Source organism: Sus scrofa, chromosome 1 (assembly GCF_054392235.1).
Source record: "Sus scrofa isolate SSC_HxYL_T2T_F1_AM1 chromosome 1, Sscrofa_HxYL_maternal_Yorkshire_Landrace_v2.0, whole genome shotgun sequence".
In the NCBI taxonomy this organism is placed as follows: Eukaryota; Metazoa; Chordata; class Mammalia; order Artiodactyla; family Suidae; genus Sus; species Sus scrofa.
The window spans coordinates 206,992,097-207,010,597 of NC_139383.1; the positions used below are offsets into that span (position 1 = coordinate 206,992,097).

Genomic DNA, 18,501 nt, shown 5'->3' on the forward strand with positions numbered 1-18,501 from the left:
TGAGACTGCATTGGAAGAATCTACATAGACTTTACTAACAAACCTTCATCTGTCCTTTGTTTCCCATATAGTTGCCATCCCATAATTTGCTGCCTCCAAAGATTTAAGGCCCTTTTCCATTTTTTATTGCTTGTGTACAAACTTATTGTCCCTTTGTCAAGATGCCATAAGCCCAAATTCTAGCCACCTCTTTGGGTTAATCATCTTTGAATATGAGATACACAAGTTAAAAACCTTGTTTTTTTGTTATTAATCTGTCTTTTGCTACAGAGCTCCAGCAGAAAAGTTAGAAGAGTAGAAAAAGATAATTCCTCCTCTACAGATTCTAATTATTACATGTATTGTCACACAGAAGCTACTGACTTTTTCCCTCAATGTGTTCATAGAGAAAAGTGACCCAGCATTTGTACTTGTATAGAGATGCGACAGCCTTGAGAGAAGCCTTTAAATCTTTGCGTTTACACGTAAAACTTCTTTTAAGTACCAAGAACCCAGTTTAATGTTCATAGAAGTTAAGACAAGCCATTGTTTCCGATTTGGCCCCAAGCTCTCTCATTTTAATTTAAAAACGTTTAGACTGTTAAAAACAAAACAAAAAAACCCAACACCCCGCAGACTACGTAGACATGGTTTGAGGAAACAGAAGTAAGACTGCCCCAACAATACACGCACAGCGAACTCATCACCCACGAACCAACACGCCGCCCCGCAGACGAAGATTTAAAACACCCTGCTTTCGCGCGCCTGGGGCCCACGCCCCAGTGTCGCGTGGCATTGTGGGATTTGTAGTCCCTGCCCACATCCGCCATCAGTATAAACAGATCAGCCAGGGCTCTGAGAGGACGCGGGCTCGGAAAAGACCCGGATTCCGGCAACGGGGCGGGACAGTGGCGTCTTTCTTTGCCCCCAGTCCAGAGCGTGGGAACCAAGCGAGCTTCAACTCTGTGTCGGCCTCAGCACGGGACGCACACTCTCTGCGTCATGTGGGTCTGAGGCCGATGATGAATTCCGGTGTGCGAGTCAGGGTTGCTGTGTCACTCGGCCCGCTCGGCGCGCCTACTTTCTCGCCGCCCTTCCGCACCGGCCCTCGGGCTCTTCCGGTCCCAGCGCTCTTCACCTGCAGGGCTTCTCCTGCCGCACACCGGGCCACTCCTGCAGACTGTTGTCGAGCTGTGCCCTGGTCCCGGGCGCCCTGGTCCCGGACCGGCTAGGGCCATGGCGAGCGGCGCCACCAGGTACCGGCTGAGCTGCTCGCTCCCAGGCCACGAGCTGGACGTGAGGGGCCTGGTATGCTGTCTCTATCCACCGGGGGCCTTTGTGTCCGTGTCCCGAGACCGCACCACCCGCCTCTGGGTCCCGGACAGGTGAGCACTGCGACGTCCGCTGTCCCCTCGGCTCTGTTGCAAAGCTTCCTGCCGCGTCTGGGAAGAGAGTGACCCTTCCCTGCCCTATCCTGCCCCTTTCCCTCTTCCCGGCCTTCTCTCCGGTTCGCGCTCCCCCGAAATACTGAGAACACTGGCAGTCTGGGCCAGTGTAAGAAACCACTCAGATTTAGGTTGAAAGAGCACCGAACTGGGGGAACAGAAACCTACTTTCTTAACTTGTCCATTAACGAGTGGGTGACCTTGGACGAAGCTGTTATTTTTTATGGCCTCAGTTTGTAAACAACGGTTTTTCATGTTTTTTTTTTTTCGATTTGAAAAAAATTTGATGACAGATGCACCCGTCTAAGTGAGGCATTGTGAAAGCATCTGGCATGTAATTGAACTAAGTCCTCCTCTTTCTCTAGAATTTGCTCTGTGTCTTCCCTCTAATTTAATATTTGAAAACCTTGTTTCCAAAAATTGTGTTCTAGAAAGCTGCATTGACTCCCTCCATGTTATCCGAGTCAGAGTTTGAGGTGTGTGGAAGGCTGAAAGGGATGAAACCCTTTAAATGGTTATGGATGTATCAAGATGTACGGTTTTCTTGAAAAGAGAAAGCTCATTGCCTTCAAAAGAGTGTCAGAAAAAGCAATCAAAAAAATGTTAGGAAACAGAGGATTAAGCTCCAGTCCGAATCAAGTTCAAGGGTTCAGGCCTGATTTTTCTGCTTGTAACTAGAATTTTAAGACCTGGAAGACAGATTTCAGTTCAGAAAGAGAAAAATGGAAGTGGGTTCCTTTACGTAGTAAGTCTCCTAACAGAGGTGTCACTCAGAGTTTGTGACCATCCATAAATTCAGAAGATAACTATTAAGTGCCTCATATTTGCTTTTTGATCCTGAAGAAGAATAAAAGAACAGACAAGTTCTCTGTGTTTTAGAGCTTGCCTAAAGTCTGGATCGAGGTGGATCAAAAACCAAGCAAATAAATTGTATATTGGCATCTGCACTGTGAAGAAAATAAATATATAGAATTGAGTGGAGAGAGACATTTTAAAGAAGGAAGCCTCTCAAAGGAAGTTTTCGTTTGTTTCTTTTGCTTGTTTGTTTTGAGATGACACCTAGATGGAGCTGGTCAAGGAGCAGGGAACTGGGTAGTAGAAGGAGCAAACACAAAAACCCTGGATTAAGAAAGGAAAGACCCTGTGTGCAGGAGGGAATGAGATGTGAGGTGAGGGCAGGTCTTAGAGGCTGGCGGAGGCCAGATAATACCATGGAAAGAGGACTGGGCAAGAGTTAGTGGGTGGAAGCCCTCCAAGAATTTCAAGCAGGGAGCAGCATGATTTGATTTACCTGTTGAGAAGTTTCTGCTAGCTTCTGGTGGAAAATGAATTGCAAAGGAATAAATGTGGAAGGAGATCTTTTGAGGCTTTTGCAGTAGTATAGCCAAGGCATAATAACAGACTAAAGTAGGAATATTGTAGAGCAGATTTCTATATTAAATTGGATAAGATTTCCTCTAACTCAGATTCGGTGATAGTCCAAACCATTTGGTAACACTGATATGAAACTTCCGTGTATTTGAGTTCAAATTACTGATTAAGCTTGTACATTTTAAACTGAGTTCAATAGCAGCACATATCTAGTAAGATATAAACATTGCCATAAGGAGTAGCTAAAGGATGCCTGCTCAATAGTTAAATCCTTAAACTTGTACATGTTTTGTGGGACTGTGTTACATTGGCTTCCAGGAACTTGGAGAACTTTGAGCTGAAATGATCCTGTCTTTGAAAACTGGTTCTTTTCACTTAACTCATGTTGCTTTTTGGTTTTGCTTTTCAAAATTAATGTGGTATTCAGTTAACACTAATTTTGTCACCAATGATTGTTTTGCCTTTTAAAAAAACTACCCATATTTGAAAGACTCCAACTTCAAATTCAACTTTGTGCCTTAAATATTCTCTAACTGGGCTGAAGTTGAAGTGATCTCTCCCTTATGCAAACACTCAGCACTTTGGGTCCTTAGTCAAATAGTTCTGTGAAACTTGTTAAGAAATTAGAGCCATTACCTTCCTATTCTTCAACCCACTGTTTCCTTTTTTGAGAGGCAAAATGTTTATCTCTTTTAACTACTTATTTTTTAATTTTACTTCCATATCAGTATATAAACTGCTATACTGCTGTTTCCTTTCATTTAACATTTTTTGTTTTCTATTCTTATTGTGGAATATGAAAATTTAGCTATTTTCTGGCCTCTGCCAACCCCCATCAATATGCATCCTTTCTATGCCCTGAGCCTTATGATATAATTTAATTTAATTTAGACTATGTTAGTATTTTGTGGCCGTACAGAGTCTGTCTACACCTGAACTATGGAATAAACTATGGTAACTCTTCCTCAACAATTTTATAATCCCCCATAGCTAATAGCCTTGTTTTGGGTTTTCATATGCTTAATTTTCTATGTATTTATCACTAATTCAACTTCATGTTTTTTGTTATCTCAATCTCCTCTCAAGACCTCTAGACACATTAATTTTTTTTTTTTCTGTCTTTTATAGGGCCGCACCCATGGCATATGGAGGTTCCCAGGCTAGGGTTTTAATCGGAGCTGTAGCCACTGGGCTACACCAGAGCCACAGCAACACCGGATCCGAGCTGCATCTGTGATCTACACCACAGCTCACGACACTTAACCCACTGAGTGAGGTCAGGAATCGAACCGCAACCTCATGGTTCCCAGTCGGATTCGCTAACCACTGAGCCACAACAGGAACTCCCAAGACACATTAAGTATTTTTAGTTTCACCCTCCAGACAGTGAAAATTTTCTGACCTGGTCTGTCTGCCTCTGATGCGCAGCTAGTCCTGGAATCACACTTCACTGTCATCTCAAGTCCTTTTTTGGACCTCTTGTGTTGGATTTCTATTTTCAATGTCCTGTAACTTTCTCTTTTTGTTTTCTTCCTTGACACCTTATTGAATCACATCCTCTAGAAGCTTTCTGAGATACATTGATAATAAATGTATTAAGACTTTGCAATTGGAAAATGATTTTAGTCTGCTTTGCTACTTAAATAATGATTTAAATGCTTGTAGCATTGTAATTTCCAAATGATTTTTCTTCAGAATTTTGAAACCATTCCTCCATTGTATTCTGGTGTTACAGTTGAGAAGCCTGAAGCCATCCTGATTCTTAAATGGTAGTTATTCTAATTCCTAGGGCAGTTATTAATATGCTGTGTCCCTAGAGCAATCATTTATATGTCTCTGTATTCCTTTAGTATGCATATTGAGAGTGATTGATAGTCTAGCTGTTTAGATACACACACTATAGTAATGGGTACTAAGTTAGTGTTTCATAGTGTGAAATGTCCTCACTGTTTTTAAGGCTTAGTGATAGTGAATTCCATTATCCCAATTGCATGAATGTTTCACTTCACCAGGGATTTCTTAGGGTACCAGTCACTGATAAGTAGAGATAAAGATTGAGGATGAGTGAAAGCCACTTAGGATATTTGTTTCCCTTCCTTCCCTTCCTTGTTCTTTGTTAATTAACGTACACTTAACAATGAAACACTAATTAAACTTCTAATCTGATGTAAACCTCTGAAGTAGCTAATATAAATTATATATTTAATACTTAATTTAAAATATTAGATTCTTTTGGTGGGGTGGGGCTGGTGCATAGCATATAGAAATTCTGGGGCCAGGGATCGAACACGTGCCATAGCTGTGACCTGAGCCACATCAGTGACAATGCCAGATCCTTAACTGATGCGCCACCAGGGAACTCCAAAAACAATAAATTTTTAAAATAGTATGCACCCTAAAGTTCAACTTAGAAACTAAAAGAGTACTTTGACAAATTATGTTCTGGGCTGAGTTGGGGAAATAGATATGTTATTAATTTTCATGTTTTTCTAGTCCAAACAGGGGCTTTACAGAAATGCACTGTATGAGTGGCCACTCCAATTTTGTTTCTTGTGTATGTATCATACCTTCAAGTGACATGTATCCTCATGGACTAATCGCCACTGGAGGAAATGACCACAATATTTGCATTTTCTCACTGGAGAGTCCAGCACCACTTTATGTACTAAAAGGTCACAAAAATACTGGTGAGTATAATACTTTGGTATTTTTCTATTGAAATAAGTTTCTTCCTTTTGAAGATAAAATTCTTATATCTACTTTTCCTAGTTTTTATTATGTTTTCTTTAACTATAGCTATGTCTTTATAGTGAAAACCTTTTGGATCATCATTGTTCTTTCATTTCTTTTGTTTTAGTTTTTGTTTTTCTTTTTAGGGCCATACCTGCATCACATGGAAGTTCCCAGGCCAGGGCTTGAATCATAGCTGTAGCTGCCAGCCTATGCCATAGCAATGCCAGATCCCTAACACAGTGAGTGAGGCCAAGAATCGAACCTACATCCTCATGCATATTAGTCAGGTTTTTTACCACTGAGCCATGATGGGAACTCCATGTTCTGTAATTTCTGTTATAGACTTACTGTCATCACTAAAGGTTGACCTGCTTATATATGTAAAAAGTAAAATGTTCAGGGAGCTCCTGCAGTGGTGCAGTGGGATTGGTGGCATCTTAGGAGTGCTGGGACGAGGGTTTGATACCCAGCCCAGCCGGTAGGTTAAGGATTTGGCATTGCCACAGCTACGGTAGGTCGAGACTACAGCCCAGATCTCTGACCTTGGAGCTCCATATGCTGCAGGAGAGCCAAAAATGAAAAAAGAAAAAAAAAGTAAAATGTTCATTTATGAAAGGATGATACTATAGTTCTGTTTTATTTTATTGTCTAAAAAGGGCTGTACCCACAGCATATGAAATTTCCCAGGCTAGAGGTTGAATCAGAGCTGTAGCCGTCGCAGCCACAGCAACATGGGATTCAAGCCGCATCTGCAACCTACACCACAGCTTATGGCAACGCTGGATGCTTAACCTGCTAAGCAGCGCCAGGGATTGAACCTGAATTCTCATGGATACTCATTGGGTTTTTTACCTCTGAGCCATGGTGAGAATTCCCATTATAGTTTTATATACTTTGTAGTTTTGGTTTTTCAGCTATCTTATACAAGGAATTGATTTACTCAGGAAAACTGAGAGCGCATCTTTAATCATTTGGCTCTTACATCTGTATTTAGCAGCATATTAAAACCCAGAAGGAATGTGTTTAGGGTTCTGATGTCATTACTTGAGATTTAATACTTTTGAATAGCATTTTCTGTGATTTGTGTATATTTCTTTTTTTGTCTTTTATATTTTTAGGGCTACACCCCAGTCATATGGAGGTTCCCAGGCTAGGGGTCTAATTGGAGCTGTTGCTGCTGGCCTACGTCATAGCCACAGCCACACCAGATCTGAGCTGCATCTGCGACCTACACCACAGCTCACAGCAACACCAGGTCCTTAACCACTGAGCGAGGCCAGGGATTGAACCTGCAACCTCACGATTCCTAGTTGGATTCGCTTCCACTGCGCCACGACGGGAACTCATATTTCTTATTCTCTGATATTCCTGGACTGGTATTTGCTTAACAGCTCTTTGTTATGAAATAATATGCTTAATCAGTGCAGTACGCGTATTACTTTTTTTTTTAATGCATCTGTAATAATTTGGGACATCTAAACAAATAGTATGACCTGTAAGCACTCTAAACTTAATTCCTTTAAGAAGTTTGTAAAATGTTTTGTGTGTATATATGGGAAATCTACAATACAGAGTGGTACAAAATTTAAAAAAATGTTTTTAATGATTTTTATTTTTTCCATTATAGTTGGTTCACAGTATTCTATCAATTGTGGGTTTCTTTGTTTTTTATTTCCCCAACACATTATTTTTTTTTTTTTTTTTTTTTTTTTTTTTACCTCAACATGAATGAATCTTTTTTGTTGTTGTTGTTGTTGTTATTGTTGCTATTTCTTGGGCCGCTCCCGCGGCATATGGAGGTTCCCAGGCTAGGGGTTGAATCGGAGCTGTAGCCACTGGCCTACGCCAGAGCCACAGCAACACGGGATCCGAGCCGCGTCTGCAACCTACACCACAGCTCACGGCAACGCCGATCGTTAACCCACTGAGCAAGGGCAGGGATCGAACCTGCAACCTCATGGTTCCTAGTCGGATTCGTCAACCACTGCGCCACGACGGGAACTCCTATTTTTTTTTTTTTTTTTTTCTGTTGTATAGCATGGTGACCCAATTACACATATATGTATACATTCTTTATTCTCACATTATCATGCTCCATCATAAATGACTAGACGTAGTTCCCAGGAATTGTTAAAAATTTTTGAAGGAAATCTTCAAGTATATATGAAGGTAGAGATACAGTATTTTATAATAAGTTATAAACAAATATAACAGTAATATAATAATCTAAACAAATGTAACAGATTAATAATATAATCTTCCACACCTGTATTTATCTAGCTTTAAGGATTATCACACATGCCTATCTTGTATCATCTTCCTCCTCCACATTATTTTAAAGGAAATTTTCAGTATACTGTTTCATTTGTAAGTACTTTGGTATGTGGCATTGTACACTAGGGTTTGGCAAACTTTTTCTGTGTATGGCCAGATAGTAAATGTTAGGCTTTGCATGCCATACTTGCACAACTGCTCAACTCTGCCATTGTGTGCAAAAGCAGCCATTGACAAGAAATAAACAAGTAAACAACTGTGTTTCAATAAACATTTTTTATGGACACTGAAATTTGAGTGTTGTAATTTTCGCATGTCAGGAAGTACTTTTTTTTTCTCTCAACCACTTATTATCACACCTTAAAAAAAAATCTGGAGTTCCCGTCTTGGTGCAGCGGAAACAAATCCGACTAAGAACCGTGAGGTTGCAGGTTCAATCCCTGGCCTCACTCAGTGGGTTAAGGATCCGGCATTGCCATGAGCTGTGGTGTAGGCTGCAGACACGGCTCGGATCTGGTGTTGCTGTGGCTGTGGAATAGGGCGGCAGCTATAGCTGATTGGACCCCTAGCCTGGGAACCTACAAATGCTGCAGGTGCAGCCCTAAAAAGCAAAATAATAATAATAATGATAAAAACTAAAAATCTTACTTATTACCAAATATTCAGTGAATGTTCAAATTTACAAGTCGTCTCATATTTTTTTTAAAGTTTGTTTGAATTGTGACCCAACTAAGTTCCCATGTCCTTCAATCTATCAGTTTCTTTTCCTTTTGTTAAATTTCCCTCTCTATTTGAAACCAGCTTATTTTATATATAGAATTTCCTATAATCTGAACTCTGCTGGTTAAAGCCTTGTTTCTTATTTATAATATTCCTCAGTCCCCTAGTCTCGTAAACTATTAGATCTAGAAGGTTGATCAGATTCAGATTCAAGTTTTTGGCAAGAACACTTTACAGGTAGCATTGTGTCCTTTCTGTTGTGGCACAACATGAAGCACCTATCTCTTTTTGTGATTAGATTCATCTATTCATTATAAAATTCCTAGCAGCCTTTGATGATAACAGTTGTTAGCATCTGTTGATGATCATTACACAGATCCAATATTTCATTAAAATTGGCAAAATGATTGTATTCTAATTCTATTTCTTCACTTAATAGCATTTTTCTGCAAATAACTTTTCACATTCTCTTTTTTAATTTATTTTTTAGTGATAAATTTTTATTTTTTTTACTTAGTTAATGCATTTTATTACATTTATAGGTGCACAACAATCATCACAACCCAATTTTATAGCATTTCCATACCAAATCCCCACTGCATTCCCCCACCCCCCAACCTCTCTCCTTTGGAAACCGTAAGTTTTTCAAAGTCTGTGAGTCAGTATCTGTTCTGCAAAGAAGTTCAGTCTGTCCTCTTCAGATTCCACGTGTAAGTGATAGCATTTGATGTTGGTGTCTCATTGTCTCACTGACTTCACTTAGCATGATAATTTCTAGATCCATCCATGTTGCTGCAAATGCTGATATTTCTTTCCTTTTAATGGCTAGGTAATATTCCATTGTGTGTATGTACCATATCTTCTTGATCCACTCCTCTGTTGATGAACATTTAGCTTGTTTCCATGTCTTGGCTGTCGTATACAGTACTGCAATGAACATTGGAGTACATATGTCTTTTCGAGTCATGGTTTTCTCTGGGTAGATGCCCAGGAGTGGGATTGCTGGATCAAATGGTAGTTCTATTTTTAGCTTTCTGAGGAATCTCCATACTGTTTTCCACAGTGGTTGCACCAATTTATAATCCTGCCAACTGTGTAGTAGGGCTCCTTTGTTTCCACACCCTCTCCAGCACTTATTGTTTGTAGAGTTTTTGATGATGGCCATTCTGGCTGGTGTAAGGTGGTACCTTATAGTGGTTTTGATTTGCCTTTCTCTACTAATGAGTGATGTTGAACATCTTTTCACGTGTGTTTTGGCCACGTATATGTCTTCTTTGGAGAATTGTCTGTTTAGATCTTCTGCCCATTTTTTGATTGGGTTGTTTATTTTTCTGGTATTGAGCTGTAGGAGGTGTTTATAAATTTTGGAGATTAACCCCTTGTCAATCGATTCATTTGCAAATATTTTCTCCCATTCTGTGGGTTGTCTTTTTGTTTTGTTTAGGGTTTCCTTTGCTGTGTAGAAACATTTATGTTTAATTAAGTCCCATTTGTTTATTTTTGTTTATTTTTGTTTTTCTTGTCATTACTCTAAGAGGTGGGTCTGAGAAGATGTTGCTGTCATTTATGTCAAAGAGTGGCCTATGTTTTCCTTTAAGAGTTTTATAGTATCTGGTCTTACATCTAGGTCTTTCTTTTTTTTTTTTTTTTTTTTTTTTTTTTTTTTTAGAGCCACACCTGCAGCATATGGAGGTTCCCAGGTCTGGAGTCAAATCGGAGCTACAGCTGCCAGCCTACACCACAGCCACAGCAACACAGGATCTGAGTCACATCTGTGATCTACACCACAGCTCACAGCAATACCAGATCCTTAACCCACTGAGCAAGGCCAGGGATCAAACCCGAAACCTCATCGTTCTTAGTCAGATTCTTTTCCTTTGTGCCATGACTGTATCTAGGTCTTTAATACATTTTGAGTTTATTTCTGTGTATGGTGTTAGGAAGTGTTCTTATTTCATTCTTTTACATGTGGATGTCCAGTTTTCCCAGCACCACTTATTGAACAGGCTGTCTTTTCTCCATTGTATATTCTTGCCTCCTTTGTCATAGATTAGTTGGCTGTAAGTGCATGGGTTTAATGCTGGGCTTTCTATCCTGTTCTACTGATCTGTTATTTCTGTCTTTGTGCCAATACCATATGGTTTTGATGACTGTTGCTTTGTAGTATAGTCTGAGGTCAGGGAGCCTGATTCCTCCAGCTCCATTTTTCTTTTTGAGGGTGTCTTTGGCTATTCTGGGTCTTTTTTGCTTCCAAACAAACTTTAAAATACTTTGTTCTAGTTCTGTGAAAAATGTCCTTGGTAATTTGATAGGGATTGCATTGAATCTGTAGATTGCCTTTGGTGGTATAGTCATTTTGATAATATTAACTCTTCTAGAACAAGAGCATGGTATGTCTTTCCATCTATTTGTGTCATCTTTGATTTCTTTCAAAAGCATCTTATAGTTTTCCACATTAACTCTGGTTACCACATGAGACACTTATACAGAGAAGACAGGATAAATGCTTGCTTTGCCCCCTCCCACCTCTTTTACTAGGTTTTGAAATAGGTTTATTCCCTAAGGTCTTTTTTTTTCCTTTTTGATTCTCAAAATCTCCCATATTTGGTCACTAGAAACTGCTTCTAAAAATTGGCTCTTGTGTCCTCTTGATAAGACCTTCACTAGCCTTCCTTGCTTGGTTCAATGCTCAATTTATGCATTTCTTGTTCTAGACCTGAAATAGCTATTTTGCTGAGAAGACTTATGTTTTTCTTTTAGTGGGAAATAGTATTTAGAAACCTCAATTTGAGTTTGAATTAGTGGTGCTTACCAGGATTTTTTAAAACTTAATTTTGTTTTGTAATTATATAAAGCACATGTAGTGTCAAAGGAAAAAACTCAACAACTCAGTGCAAACAGAGAAGTCTAGAGATTGTCTGTATTGTTTCCTTGCACCGTCCTTATAAGTAAGTAATTTTTTTTAATTCTGTTCTTTCTGCAAAAAAAATTGCAAATATTTATGTATATTTATGTTGCCCCTTTCTTAGAAGGTAATGTGCTATATGCAGTTTTCTACCCTGGCTATTTTTGCTTGATAATATTGTCCTGGAGGTTACTTCATTGCACTGTATAGAAATCTTCATCCATTTTTACAGTGGCATTTTACTTCATTGTGTAGGTGTACTATGGCTATTAGATCTTATTCAGTTGATCCCCTGTTGATGGATATCTAAGTTTCTGATCTTTGCTAGTCCAAATGTCTTTGGGCATATGTCATTTTATTCTTTTGTGAGTGTAACATAGGTATGATAACACAGTTTTGTGTCAAAGGGTAAATAAATATGAAATTTTGTTAGTCATTGCCAAATACCTTCATTAAATATTATAAAATGTTTTGCATTTCCACAGCAGTGTATCAGTACCTATTTCCTTTACCAACAAAGTATTTTGTCAGATTTTTAGGTTATTGCCAAAATGATAAGTGAAAAATGATATGGAGCAATTTGTGTCTCATTATGGAGGGGTGCATCTTTTCATATAAGGGGATGGGCTATTTGCATCTTTTGCGGAGATGTTGCCTATGTAATGTGAGGTTATTGGCTTTTTTTGGGGGGGTGCTTTTTAAGGCCGCACTAGCAACATGTGGAAGTTCCCAGGCTAGGGGTCAAATTGGAGCTGTAGCTGACACACTATGCCCCAGCCACAGCAACGCCAGATCCAAGCCATGTCTTCCACCTACACCACAGCTCATGGCAGTGCTGGATCCTTAACCCACTGAGCGAGGTCAGGGATTGAACCCGAGTCCTCACGGATACTAGTCGGGTTCATTAACCACTGAGCCATGACGGGAACTCCAGGTTATTGGCCATTTTAAAAGTCCTTTCTAAATTAGAGTTATTAACCCTTTCATACAAATTACAAGTTTTTTTATTTTTTTATTTTATTTTTTTTAACTTTGTGTATGTTATTTTTTTTTGTAATGTGAGGGCTTGTTTTATTTAAACATACTATCTTGATTTTTTTTAAAGTTTTTCTCATAGAAACTTATGCAGTAAAAATACTGCTTCACATCTTAAGGATGTTTTTTTCTGCCTGGTCTATCTTTATCATAAGGTCATTTTTTGTTATTTTGTTAAGTTACTTGGTGTTTTAGAGTCCAAATGTCATTTTTTTCCTTTCTTTTCTTTTAATTTAAAACATACCATGTTAGTGAGGAGTAGTTGAAGAAATTAATGATTGGCATTCTTAAGTCATGACTTTTTTGGCCTGCTTTCTAGCCCAAATTTTCTTTCTTTTCTTTCTTTTTCTTTCTTCCTTTCTTTCTTTCTTTCGTTCTTTCGTTTTTTTGTTCGTTTGTTTATTTGTTCGTTCTATTTTTCATATGTGTATGTGTCTTCTTAGGGCCACACCTGTGGCATATGGAAATTCCCAGGCTAGGTTTTTTTTTGTTTTTTTTTTCCCAAATTTTATTTTGTAAATGGTATAGTGGTACTATCTTTCAGTTGATGTTATATATATAACACTTTCCAGTTACATTATAAATTGCCGTTCTAGGTAATGGAGGAGGAAAGTGCCATCCCCCACTTTGGGGCAAGTGCCAGTGCCCAAAAAGAGAGAGCCATCACAGTCTTCTGTGGTCACCAACTATTCATCTTGCTCTCTCTTCCACAAGCAAAATATACCCACTTTTTTTCTCATTTCCAGACAAGCCAAAAGTCCTACCAAATTATAGCATCAAGTTCAAAATTAAGAGTCTCTGGGTGAGAAATTCAGTTGTGGCTCACTGGAAACAAACCCAGCTAGTATCCATGAGGATGCAGGTTTGATCCCTGACCTCGCTCAGTAGGTTAAGGATCTGGCGTTGCCATGAGCTGAGGTGTAAATGGCACATGCAGCCTGTGGTATAGGCCAGCAGGCAGCTGCAGCTCTGATTTGACCCCTAGCCTGGGAACTTCCATATACTGCACCTGGGGCCCTTTAAAAAAAAAAAAAAAAAAAAAAACAACAACAACAAAAAACTGGAGTTCCCGTTGTGGCGCAGTGGTTAACAAATCCACCTAGGAACCATGAGATTGCGGTTCGGTCCCTGCCCTTGCTCATTGGGTTAACGATCCGGTGTTGCTGTGAACTGTGGTGTAGGTTGCAGACTCGGCTTGGATCCCTCGTTGCTGTGGCTGTGGTATAGGCCGGCGGCTACAGCTCCGATTAGACCCCTAGCCTGGGAACCTCCATATGCCTTGGGAGCGGCCCAAGAAATGTCAAAAAGACAAAAAAAAAAAAAAAAAGAATCTTTGCATGATACATAGTACTCTAAACATCAGGGAAGTGATGCTCAGGTGTTTCTACATCAGATCCGGATATAGTTCCTCTTAAATTCAGAGATCTGTGGGCTAAAAACACAAGTTATCACTCACCCGTTAGCCCCAGTATGCAACTGTGGAACATTGAGGGTAATCAGAGCAAACACTCCCTTTCAGAAAAGGGAACAATGCAACTCAGCAGAGTAGTCTTCTGTAGTCGTCTGAAATCTAATGGGTGGCTATTTGATAGATCCCACCCTCCCTCATAGAGTGGTGGATTTTTGTGGTCAGTTTCCTCTAGTCTCCAAAAGGAGTTCTCAGTCCATTGTTCTTCAGTACTCTTATTTAACCCTCTGGGATATTCTTTTTTTCTCTTATTCTCCTTGATCACACTGAAGCATATGCCCTCCTTGGGGACTAAGCAACTTTCTCAACTTGTTTTCTGCCTATGTGAGCTGGGTGCACAAGGGTCATTTTAAGTCTTAAACATTCACAGACTTTTTTAGGTTTTGGCAGTATAACTCTTAAAAACTTCCTGTGCTTCTTACTATTTGATTTCCAGTCAGATCTCTTTGTCAGTAGTCATGCCCTCAGTTTAGTCTAGATTTGCTGTATTTCTCCCCCTCTCTCCTCCCTTCTTTCCCTACATGCCTCTCTAGATTTAACTACTGAAACTTTGTGCCTGTCAGACTTTAGTTGGAAAGTTGAACCCTTAGGTTCTTTTCCCTGAGCCAGTTTTCCAATTGAAAGCATTTATTTTCATGGCAACAACCTTATTTTTCTTGGGTTTTGAAAATACTTTTAGGAGTTCCTGTCGTGGCTCAGTGGTTAATGAACCCAACTAGTGTCCAAAAGGACGTGGGTTCGATCACTGGCCTCGCTCAGTGGGTTAAGGATCCATTGTTACCTTGAGCAGTGGTATAGAGCGCAGATCCAGCTTTGCTGTGGCGTAGGCCGGCAGCTGCAGCCCTGATTCAACCCCTAGCCTGGGTGCAGCCCTAAAAAGACAAAAAGAAAAATAATAATAATAATAATAATTTTAAAATCCATTTGAAAGTTTTGGCACTACGCACGATGGATAGTCATGTTTTTGACATGTTCCTGTTATATGGCTGGGTTTCAATTGTTTTTTAGTGCTGAAAGGACTTCTGGAGTTTATATTTTTCATTACATCTTGAGAAGTAGTTGACTCTTAAGCCCTGCAGTTGACTCTTAAGCCCTGCAGATCCCTAAGTTTGGATCTTCTTTTCTGAACCTGCCAGTTCTTGATCTCATCCCGTTCTTTTAATGCCCAGCCAGATGTGGCCAATAGTAGGTGACGCCTATTACTGAAGTCCCATTTTCCAGCCTCTTTAGGCTATGGGTTTATCATGTCCTGAGTTATGGCTGATAACAACTTTACCAAATGTTCCTTACCAAGGATCCCTGGTCTTCTGTTCTATGATGCCATTCTCTTCCTTGCCTGCTTTTTAAGCCATTATCATGCATTTTAGATTTTTGCTTCAACAGTGCCTTGCTTTTGCTACTAATTTCTGAATCAGTCAGGTAGTTTAGGTGACATTTTGGCAACAGAAAATTCCAGAATCACAGTGGCTTAAAGCAGTAAGTTTACTTTGCATCTTACAGGCCCAGTGCAGCAAGGGGCTCTATTCCTTGTAATCAGTCTGGGATTTGAATGACAGAAGCTTGGTTGCAGCATGTGCTTTCACAGATACTGGAGCAGTGGGGAGGGAGCATGACTTAATTGTATACCTGTCCTTAAAGCTTCCACCTGGAAGTAACATTATTTATGCTCATTTTTCAGTGCCAGGAGAAGTCATGTAGCATGCCTAAAGCCAAAGGAACTTGGGAAGTTCACTCTTACCATTTGGTTAGAAGATGAAGAGCAGAAAATATTTGATGAATATCACTAAAGGCTGCCATATACATTAAAATATTTATATCTCCCATGTGTTTTCTGGAAACTTCTCTCTTGTAACCTTCTAGCCTCCTGTTGGATGGGTACTCCCTGGGCTAATGTCAATCCTGGTTTCCCTATTTTCTAGATACCATATTTTTTTCATTCTTAACTCTTTCATATTAGTTTAATACAACAGTTGCAGCTTCTGAGAAAGCTGTGACGTAGGGGTTAAGTATATTTTATATTTACATATTAGAAAATGGCCTTATTCTAGGCTTTTATTTGACTTAATTTAGTTAGCTGTAGAATACTGTATAAAAACCATTTAACCTCAGAATTTTGAAGACATTGCTCTGTTGTCTTTTAGGGTAAGGTGTTATTTACAAGTTTGATGCTGTTTTGATTTTCCATCTTTCCCGTGGGACACTTTTCTGGTCCCCTCCCAAACTTTTGGAATCTTCTGTTTCTAATGTTATAAAATTTCATGATGCATCTCTGTCTCTGTTTCTCAAAGTACCTTTCACTGGGCACTTTTGTGGGTTCATTTGGTCTAGATAATCATTACCTTCCCTTTTGGGAATCTTTCTCATACTGTTTCTGTGTTCTCTACCCCATCTTTCCCCTCCTCCTCCCTATTTTTCTCTTTCTGGCATCCCCGTAGTTAGATGTTGAACATTCTGAAATTGTTTTCTAACTTTCTTAACTATCCTTTCCTCTTTTTAAGTTTGATTCTTCTGTTTTTAGCATTTGTTATTCTTGTTGTCTCATGAGTCCTTTTTTATATAGTATCTGTTTGGAAATAACATTGAATTTTTTTTTTTTCCTGCTTCCTGAAATCAGATTTATTTCTTATGGATCCCTCTAAACCCTCCCCCCTTATTTTTCTGTTTCTTTGTTTTGGTTTTTCTCTTTCATGTAGGTAGAGGTTGATGATTGGTAGGCTTCATTAGAGGATGATCTGATAGTCTGACTTGTATACGGAAAAACCTCTCGAATGTCTGCATCTGGAGTTCTTTAGCATTATTCAATACTCTAGAAAAGAATTCTCTCACCTTTTACTTAGATGGATGGAGTATATGTCTAGCTGCTGGTATTTTGGTAGCAGAGGGCTGTAGGTACTGCATTACAGGATGGAGACTTATGCCCCTTGTGTTTCTTGGGGATTCTTATTCCAGTCCTTTATTATGTCTGGTAGCCTTAGTCTAGAAACTCTGCTTCAGTTCCTTTGGGGAATAAACTTCCAGTTTTCTTTTTGCAGGGAGTGAGGATATACTCTCCTGACGCTCTAGGCTAAGAAAAGAGATCTAGTGTTTCACCGTGTTATGGTGTCATGTGCGAACTTTGAATCACTATTCTCATTTTTTACATCCTCTGCTTATCCCCATTCTCCGTGGAATCTAGTGGCTGAATATCAGGTCTCATAGTTTTGTGGGACCAGTTATTCTCTTCTAATCTTTTTCTGTGGTTGTTTAAATTGAAACCTCTTCCATTTTGCTAAGTCAGTGATGTTGTTTTCTGTTTTCTTTGTCCTTATAGATTTATACCACTTATAGCATTACTGTGGACAATCTGCCATTTTTAATCAGAACTCTCTCTTTTTTTCCATATTTTTAGATAATTTTTCATACTAAAATTTTTTTTTTTTTTTTTTTTGTCTTTTTGTCTTTTTGCCATTTCTTGGGCCGCTCCTGCGGCATGTGGAGGTTCCCAGGCTAGGAGTCCAATCGGAGCTGTAGCCACTGGCCTACACCAGAGCCACAGCAATGCGGGACCCAAGCCACGTTTGCGACCTACACCACAGCTCACAGCAACACCTGATCTTTATTTAACCCACTGAGCAAGGCCAAGGATCGAACCCGCAACCTCATGGTTCCTAGTCGGATTCGTTAACCACTGCACCACGACGGGAACTCCCTAAAAATTTTTAGCTGTAAGTTTTATATCAAGATAATAAAACTTTTAGTTAACCATTCCATTGCTGTTGAACATTTAGCTTGGCTGTGTTTTTTTTGTCATTTTAACTAAAGTGATCCTAAATAGCTACATAGCGCTTTAAAATCATTTGCATTATCTTTCTGTGTAGTTTCTTAGAACTGGACGGGATTGTGCAGCCCATTTAATCCTGCTCCTTCATTTTACAGATGAGAAATCTGATGTTAAGGAATAAATATCCCTGTGGTCAGACAGCTCATAAGTGGACATAGCTAGGCGGTCTGGCACCAGAGTCTGTGCCCTTGATTATTGAACTCTTCTGCATTTCCATTGAGTTAAGTTTTTCTTGGCTAATATAGTCACTTCAAAAATCATTTTTAAAATTGTGGCGTTTCAGTAACTACCAAGGTTGAATATTTTTCTATATGAAAATGTGTTAATGCCTTTTTTCTCTTTAGTTTGTAGTCTTTCATCTGGAAAATTTGGGACATTACTTAGTGGCTCATGGGACACTACTGCTAAAGTCTGGCTGAATGACAAATGTATGATGACCTTACAGGTACCGTAGTTCTGTGTGAATATTCTAGAAAATAATTAAATACAGTGATTCTCTGGCATCTTAATGTAATAGCCATTTTCCTCACAGGGTCATACAGCTGCAGTATGGGCAGTAAAAATCTTACCTGAACAGGGCTTAATGTTAACTGGATCAGCAGACAAGACTATTAAACTATGGAAAGCCGGAAGATGTGAGAGGACCTTTTCTGGTAAGATCAGAGTAGACAGCTTTTATAATTTCTCCATTTCACATTTGCTCAGATGATTTTTTTTCCCAAAAGTTTAGCAGTTTTAAAGTGTTGTATGA

At 39.3% G+C, this 18,501-nt stretch overlaps 1 protein-coding gene across 5 annotated transcripts in view; it reads left to right on the forward strand.

Annotated features, from left to right (window-relative positions):
- Positions 1-1,024: 1,024 nt before the first annotated feature.
- Positions 1,025-18,501, forward strand: part of PLAA (phospholipase A2 activating protein) — a 43,461-nt gene continuing 25,984 nt past the window's right edge. For 3 of the 5 annotated variants that reach the window (XR_014820555.1, XM_003121873.7, XM_013986020.3), the window contains exons 1-4: positions 1,025-1,364; positions 5,289-5,482; positions 18,095-18,195; positions 18,283-18,403. Coding sequence is in view for 3 of the 5 variants with exons in the window: in XM_003121873.7 (XP_003121921.1) it covers positions 1,216-1,364; positions 5,289-5,482; positions 18,095-18,195; positions 18,283-18,403 (565 nt within the window). In the remaining 2 variants the exon portion in view is untranslated. Of the gene's footprint in view, positions 1,365-5,288; positions 5,483-17,845; positions 18,196-18,282; positions 18,404-18,501 lie in introns of all 5 variants that reach the window. The other 2 variants (XR_014820556.1, XM_084983349.1) reach the window with 1 other exon arrangement.